Below are 7,276 nucleotides of genomic sequence, written 5' to 3'. Positions count from 1 at the left end.
TCGAGAGCTTTGCCTTCTGGCTCAGCTCCCTTTTCGTCACAACGGTGCGATAAACGGAATGTAATACCGCACCAGCTGGTGCGGTGGTCACAGAGTGTAAATTGTAATCCCCCCATAGGGGATCAATAAATAGATACAAATTAAATTAAAGTATCAAATCAGAGTCTTGCCATAAACGGGTCGGATCAAGTAGAGAGACAATGAAGAAATAATAAAACTAATTGTGGTAGCTGGTCGGTCCGGTACGATACTGGGCTGTTGGTTTGTGCTCAAAACTACAAATATATACTAAGTATGAAAAGGGTTTATTGTCATTGTTACATATGTGTCAATGAGACTTTACAGTATGTTTCATGTTCTTCCCAGATGGAATCAAATATGTGAGAAGAAACAGGAACAAACCGGCCAGGAGCATCACCTGACTCCCCCCCCCCCCCCCCCCCCCCCCACAATTCCCTCTAACTCTCAGCTCTACGACGTCCCTGCAACACCTGCAACATCTGAAACACCTGCAACATCTGCAACACCTGCAGCATCTGCAACACCTGAAACATTTCCAACATCTGCAATATCTGCAACACCTGCAACATCTGAAACACCTGCAACATCTACAACACCTGCAACAGCTGCAAAATCTTAAAAATCTGCAACACCTGCATCATCTGCAACACCTGCAACATCTGCAACACCTGCAACACCTGCTACACCTGCAATGTCTGCAACATCTGCAACACCCGCAATACCTGCAACATCTGCAAAACCTGCAACACCCGCAACACCTGCCACACCTGAAACACCTGCAACATCTGAAACAGCTGCAACACCTTCCACACCTGAAACACCTGCAACATCTGCAACACCTGCAACAGCTGCAACACCTGCAACACCTGAAACACCTGCAACATCTACAACACCTGCAACAGCTGCAACACCTTCCACACCTGAAACACCTGCAACATCTGCAACACCTGCAGCACCTGCAATACCTTCCACACCTTCCACACCTGCAACATCTGCAACACCTGCTACACCTGCCACACCTGCAACATTTGCAACATCTGAAACACCTGCAACACCTGAAACATTTGCAACATCTGCAACACCTGAAACATTTGCAACATCTGCAACATTTGCAACATCTGAAACACCTGCAACATCTGCAACACCTGCAACACCTGAAACACCTGCAACATCTGAAACACCTGGAACATCTGCAACACCTGCAACACCTGAAACACCTGCAACATCTGAAACACCTGCAACATCTACAACACCTGCAACAGCTGCAACATCTTTAACATCTGCAACTCCTGCAACACCTGAAACATTTGCAACATCTACAACACCTGAAACACCTGCAACATCTGAAACACCTGCAATATCTGCAACACCTGCAGCATCTGCAACACCTGAAACATTTCCAACATTCATTCGCCTTCATTTGGTCTATTCATGCTCTTCCTCTGCTGCATTTCCTTCTACATTTAAGCCATTTCCTCTGGCAGGGTTAGACCAGAGGCAGTCTTTGCAACACCGACACTCATAACATGGTTGACCGTCTATTTTTATTTCATTTTTGAAATAGTCATTTATCAGAAGCATTTATTTGATTCTGTTTTTTTTTAATCAGTGGAATAACGATGGACCAAATAAGAGAGTAAGTTAGGGCAACAGTAAACAGCAACTACAAAAGTATAGAACAGAATTATTAAAAAATTAAAAATGTGCTAAAACAATAAAAAATATGTACAATACAACTGTTTTGAGGATGTACCATTTTTTTCCTGGTGTGTGCGAAATATTAATCTGGATGTTCAAAATGTCCTAGCATGTTCCGTGTATAGCAGTCCAGGATGTGTGTTAATATAACATGCAGCCAGTGACTGTGGGGGATGATAAATATGTAGGTTGCCATAAATATACTGCTTAAATTCCTTTGCTATAGTTTACACCTTTTTGTACATCTTTTGCTAGGTATAATTTGCTTCTTTATTGAGATTTAACTGTATAACTTTTACTTAGTGACAAATATGAGTAAATAAATAAATAAAACATATAAATATTATGTATGGCATTGAATATTTCTGTTATCATCCACATGCCATATATTGTCATTATTTTGTGTAATTTGTGCATCATTGTAAAACTGATTGTCTGTATTTTTTGGTAAAAACAGAATAAAAACGTATTAATCAACTTCCTCGAATTAAGCACCCTATTTAAAAATATAATTGTGCTCAATTTTACTTTGATTTGACAAAATAAAATAGAGTCATTAATAGAATCGTAAACTCCACAGTGCGTTATGAGGTGTCGACCATGTGGACGACTCTTTTCTAAGACACAGTCAAAGCTTCATCCTGTTGATGAAGACCCATGTGTCTCTTTGATGGAGCTTCACGTGTCAAAAATTCTTTAAAAAAAACTCTGGATAAAACTCACAGAACCACATTCCTTCGTGAGTGAAAATAAAGTTCTAGTGTCATGTTCAGAGTCACAGCGTCCGCACAGGTGTCGAGCCGTCGGACAAAAACAAGCTCAACCTTAAATCTGATTACAGATTAATAGGCCTGTCATAGAAGAATAGATTGTTTCTACCTGATTAATCCTCTCATCCTGTCCAAACCCCCTTGCCTCCAACGGATCTTCTGTCATCTCCACATCTTAATGGGGACCACAGGTAGACAGACCGGTGGTAGATGGGGTTGGGTAAGAAATCAGCTTTATGCCCATTACATCATCAGGCTACATGTAACATGACATTACATTGGCTTTATGGCCATTACATCATCAGGCTACATGTAACATGACATTACATTGGCTTTATGCCCATTACATCATCAGGTTACATGTAACATGACATTACATTGGCTTTATGCCCATTACATCATCAGGTTACATGTAACATGACATTACATTGGCTTTATGCCCATTACATCATCAGGTTACATGTAACATGACATTACATTGGCTTTATGCCCATTACATCATCAGGTTACATGTAACATGACATTACATTGGCTTTATGCCCATTACATCATCAGGCTACATGTAACATGACATTACATTGGCTTTATGCCCATTGCATCATCAGGCTACATGTAACATGACATTACATTGGCTTTATGCCCATTCCATCAGTGGTTAGGAACAACACATGCAAAATGCAGACTTTTATATTATTTTTATCATGAGATGGATCACAACCTTCATGTTGTAACTGGATGGAAGGACCATTAGATTTAACCCAATTAGCATGTGTAAATCTAGTGGAACAACAAATCAGTCTCTTCAGACATTAGACACAAACTGCACTGACATGTCGCTGTGTTGTGTCCACTTTATTGTGAATATGTACTGTATGTGAACCAAATTAAACGTGGGAAGAACATAGAATGGACGAAAAGGAATCCTTTAACGCCACAGTGTCATTCCCTAAAGGTGAAGAAAAAGAGGCAATTCGTACTTCTCATGTTGATTCCTTACAGTGAGCTGAAGCAGGTTTTGGGCCTGTGTCTGTGTTGATACCTGCAGTCTTTCAGCAGTGAGTCCATGGAGCAGGTCGGTCAACAACGACCGATTTTCTGAATCTGATTGTCTCTTTTAACTTAAATCTGTGGTGGATAAAAGTCTCATTCATGGACCTAGTCCTGCTTTTCGCTTTTCATTCAGCCAGATATTTCATGTATATTTCAATTGTCTGGTTGTACTATTGGTGTACAAACAAAGAAACTATACATCATTTCCAACTTGTACACGTCAGTGTTTAAAAGATTTCACAAGCCATAACATTGTGAATTGGTGCTTTTATTGTGAAGGATGTTCACCGGAAGTGTTGCTGCTGCTGCTGCAGGAGGTAGCTCTTCTTTCCTGGAATAAATCAACGGCGTTACTGAGCGGGTTGCCAGACGCCGTTTGATGACCTAAAGTGGCGCTCCAGTGAAGTGTCATCCTGACACTATGAAGCCTTTAGCTGTGGTGTGCCTATTTCTCCTGACTGGGGCCGGACTAACCTCTGCTGAGGAAAAAGGTCACAAAGCTCCTCATTACCTTTCTGTGTCTGTTTTGTTCTCTTTTCTCTTTTAAGTTGTATTTTGTCTTCTTTCTTTCTTCCATTGTTTTTATGTTACCTGCTTTTGGTCATATAAATATGCTATATATAGTGTAATGTACCTTTACTCAAGCAGGCCTACATGTAACATTACTTTACTTTCTAGTTTTTCATGCCACTTTCTACTTCTACATCTCAGAGAGGAATGTTGTCATTTTTATTCCACTACCAAATCTGACAGATTTACTTACAAATTAAGATTTTTGCATTTGCTTTTGCAAATTTGGATTTTTTTTTTAGTTACAAATTAAGATTTTTGCACACAAAACCCATGTGCTTTATAAAATTTGATCTTACTATAAAGTTATCTATGCCGAACAATATAAAGGCCTACAATTCTGAAATTAATCACTCACATTTTATTTACAGTGTAAAATGGCCTTTGAGTCCCAGTGCACTGTACTATTAAAGAACACAGAACCACCAGGAAGAGAACAGCTGAACCCAGTAATACTACACAGTAGGGACCCAGCAGTACTACAGGGAAAAGGTGTGGTGTCTGTTCTTTATGGTGGGCTGTGATGGAATGAGTAGAGGAGGGTTTCTTCTTTAACCTGGCGTGGAGGCCGTTCCCCAGATGAGGGGCACGGAGGACCATGCCCTGTGACCAGCAGACTTTTGTTTGCTAGGTGAATGACCAGGAGACCAGCAGCAGGGAGTGGGAGGTGGGGGGTGTAATGAACCACACAACTGCTTGGATCGTTTCCACCTTCTAAAATGGGAGGATTTTTGCATTGAGTAGGCATACCTTTAATAAAATACTTCAAGTAAATTGCCCTGATGATAGGTTATATACTTTTACTTGAGTAACATTTTCTCAGGACTTTTAATTGTAATAGAGTATTCATCACCATAGGCTACGTTTACTTAGGCTCAGTAAAAGATCTGATCTGCAGACAAATATTCAGGATGCAAAATAGTGTAACAGTCATGGGCTGTTTATATTAATATTAATTTTAATGGACAGAGCTATGTGGCTCACCCATTGGTTTGTGGAGATCTGCTATGAGGCGATGAGTTTGCAGTCATGTAGATTGACATGTAGAGTGTTCCCTGCCAACTGTAAAATTCCCCCGCATCTGGCAGGTGGTCGGGGGTCACCTTCAGGCCCTGCTAATGTGGCAACCATCAAATATTGCATGAATAAATAATGTGGGATTAGAATTCCTTATTTCTTGGGTTTTTCTGGATTTTTTGGGTAATGCATATATAATAATAATAATAATAATAACCATAACCATAACAATAACAATAACAATAACAATAATAATAATAATAATAAACAGAAGCATTTAAATACTGGCCTGTTCCTGTGAAGCGTTCACATGTTAGACTCACTGTGGTATTTCCGATGATTCTTCGTTTTGAGCTCAGTTGATCAGCTGTTCTGTTGCTAGGTGACCTTGGCCTGATAGTTGCTATTGGACTGGATGGTGGGTGTTCCCATCTCCTTTAACCTTTCCAGACCCAGTTGTAACTCTTCATCCCTTTCTTCTCTCTCCTTCGTCCAGCGCTGCAGTGTTACTGTGAGCGCTGTGCCAACTCCAGCTGCACCACCGATGGCATCTGCTACGCCGTCATCCAGAAGAGGGGCAGCAGGCTGACCGTCGAGAACCCCCAGTGTGTGCCGGACTACGAACTGGTCCCCCGACAACGGCCCTTCATCTGTGCCCCGTTAGAAATCATAGGCATGTACCCGTTGTGCTGTACCACGGACTACTGCAATAAAGAGCCCTACCTAGGAACCCTGGGTAAAACACACACACACACACACACATATATATATATACACAATATATTACATGCATATCCAAAGTTATAAAAACAGATTCTCAAATGAATGATATATCATAGGTTATGTTGTCATAACAACACACTTCCTTAAGTCTGTCTGAACTTAATTACTCTGTAAATACATTAATAAATACATCTTTTTGTTATCTTTCAGAGCCCACGGTCATCACAGTGGCAGAAGGGAGTGATGTTGCTCTGCCCTGTTCCCCCGGCACACAGCAGGACATCGAGTCCAAGACAATTGACTGGGAGAAAGGTGACGGTCAGCAGGAGGTGTTCTTTTATGACGCAGGCGTTCATCACTATAACGGCCAATCGGGTCAGAGTGAGCAGTTCAAAGGTCGAGTCTCACATTTTCCGGACCAACTGAAGAATGGAAACGCCTCCATCATGATCAGAAATGTGAACGTGGCTGACAGTGGAGACTACACCTGCTTTCTTACCCGTCTTCAAACACCTCAGATATTCTACATTAGGCTTGTTGTTGGTGAGTTCTTTAGGATTAAGAGATGCCCGCTCTTCTTCTAACATGTCAGCAGCCTGGAGTAGAACTCTGACTCCACCAGTCAGGTCTGGGGATGGGAATCAGTTTCATAGGGACAACACAAATCTGTTCAACAGACAGAAAATACCTGTCTGTTTAAGCTGTGTGCCAGGTTGATAACATCACACAAACACTCTAACATGTTTTTAATTTCGTGACTTAAAAAAGAGAAATCTCCCCCCTGATCTATGGGACACCCGTGTTTTAGGATAAGTTTGTAATGTCAGGAATAAGACGTTACTGATGATCTCATTCTGCAATCGTGTGCTTCTCCTGTTATATCAAAACTGTGATCCCAAATCTGACTCTGCTGCTGCTGACGGACAGAAGGACAAGACACTTATGGAAAATGGAGCCAGTTGGATAATCACATCCAATAAATTCTACCCATGATAATACAAATATAGACTTTAACTGTAGTTCCCACTGCGTTTACAGCTGCGTCCCCCAGACCATCCATCGCTGCCGATCACACAGAGGATGGCGTCCTGCTGCAGTGTGAAGTTCGAGGTGCTTCTCCAAAACCGAGAGTAGAGTGGCAGGACGGAGCTGGACACGTCCTTCCTGCTGGGGAGCCTCAGGTCTCAGAAAGAGAAGGCCGCTACTACGTCACCCTCCACGCCGCTGTGACCGAGACCGGCCACTATCACTGCGTGGTCACGCAAGAGCAAATCCACCATCAGACTGAGGCTGACACCTATGTGAAGATCCATGGTGAGAATCTTCTGAGGGACATTCTCATATTTCAATAACCAATCAGGTCTGTCAGTAGAGAGAGACTAACCAATCAGGTCTGTCAGTAGAGAGAGACTAACCAATCAGGTCTG

The 7,276-nt window shown here is 41.7% G+C and overlaps 1 protein-coding gene across 1 annotated transcript; it reads left to right on the top strand.

Annotated features, from left to right (window-relative positions):
• The first annotated feature begins 3,910 nt into the window (after positions 1-3,910).
• LOC117943491 (butyrophilin subfamily 2 member A1-like) lies at positions 3,911-7,201 on the top strand. The gene is made up of 4 exons (XM_034869651.1): positions 3,911-4,030; positions 5,623-5,862; positions 6,060-6,392; positions 6,888-7,201. Exons 1-4 carry the CDS (start codon positions 3,961-3,963, stop codon positions 7,199-7,201), a joined length of 957 nt encoding a protein of 318 aa, XP_034725542.1. The 5' UTR covers positions 3,911-3,960.
• The last annotated feature ends 75 nt before the right edge of the window (positions 7,202-7,276 follow it).

This window comes from Etheostoma cragini, chromosome 4 (genome assembly GCF_013103735.1).
Source record: "Etheostoma cragini isolate CJK2018 chromosome 4, CSU_Ecrag_1.0, whole genome shotgun sequence".
NCBI lineage: Eukaryota > Metazoa > Chordata > Actinopteri > Perciformes > Percidae > Etheostoma > Etheostoma cragini.
This window is presented reverse-complemented; position numbering and strand designations above follow the sequence as displayed.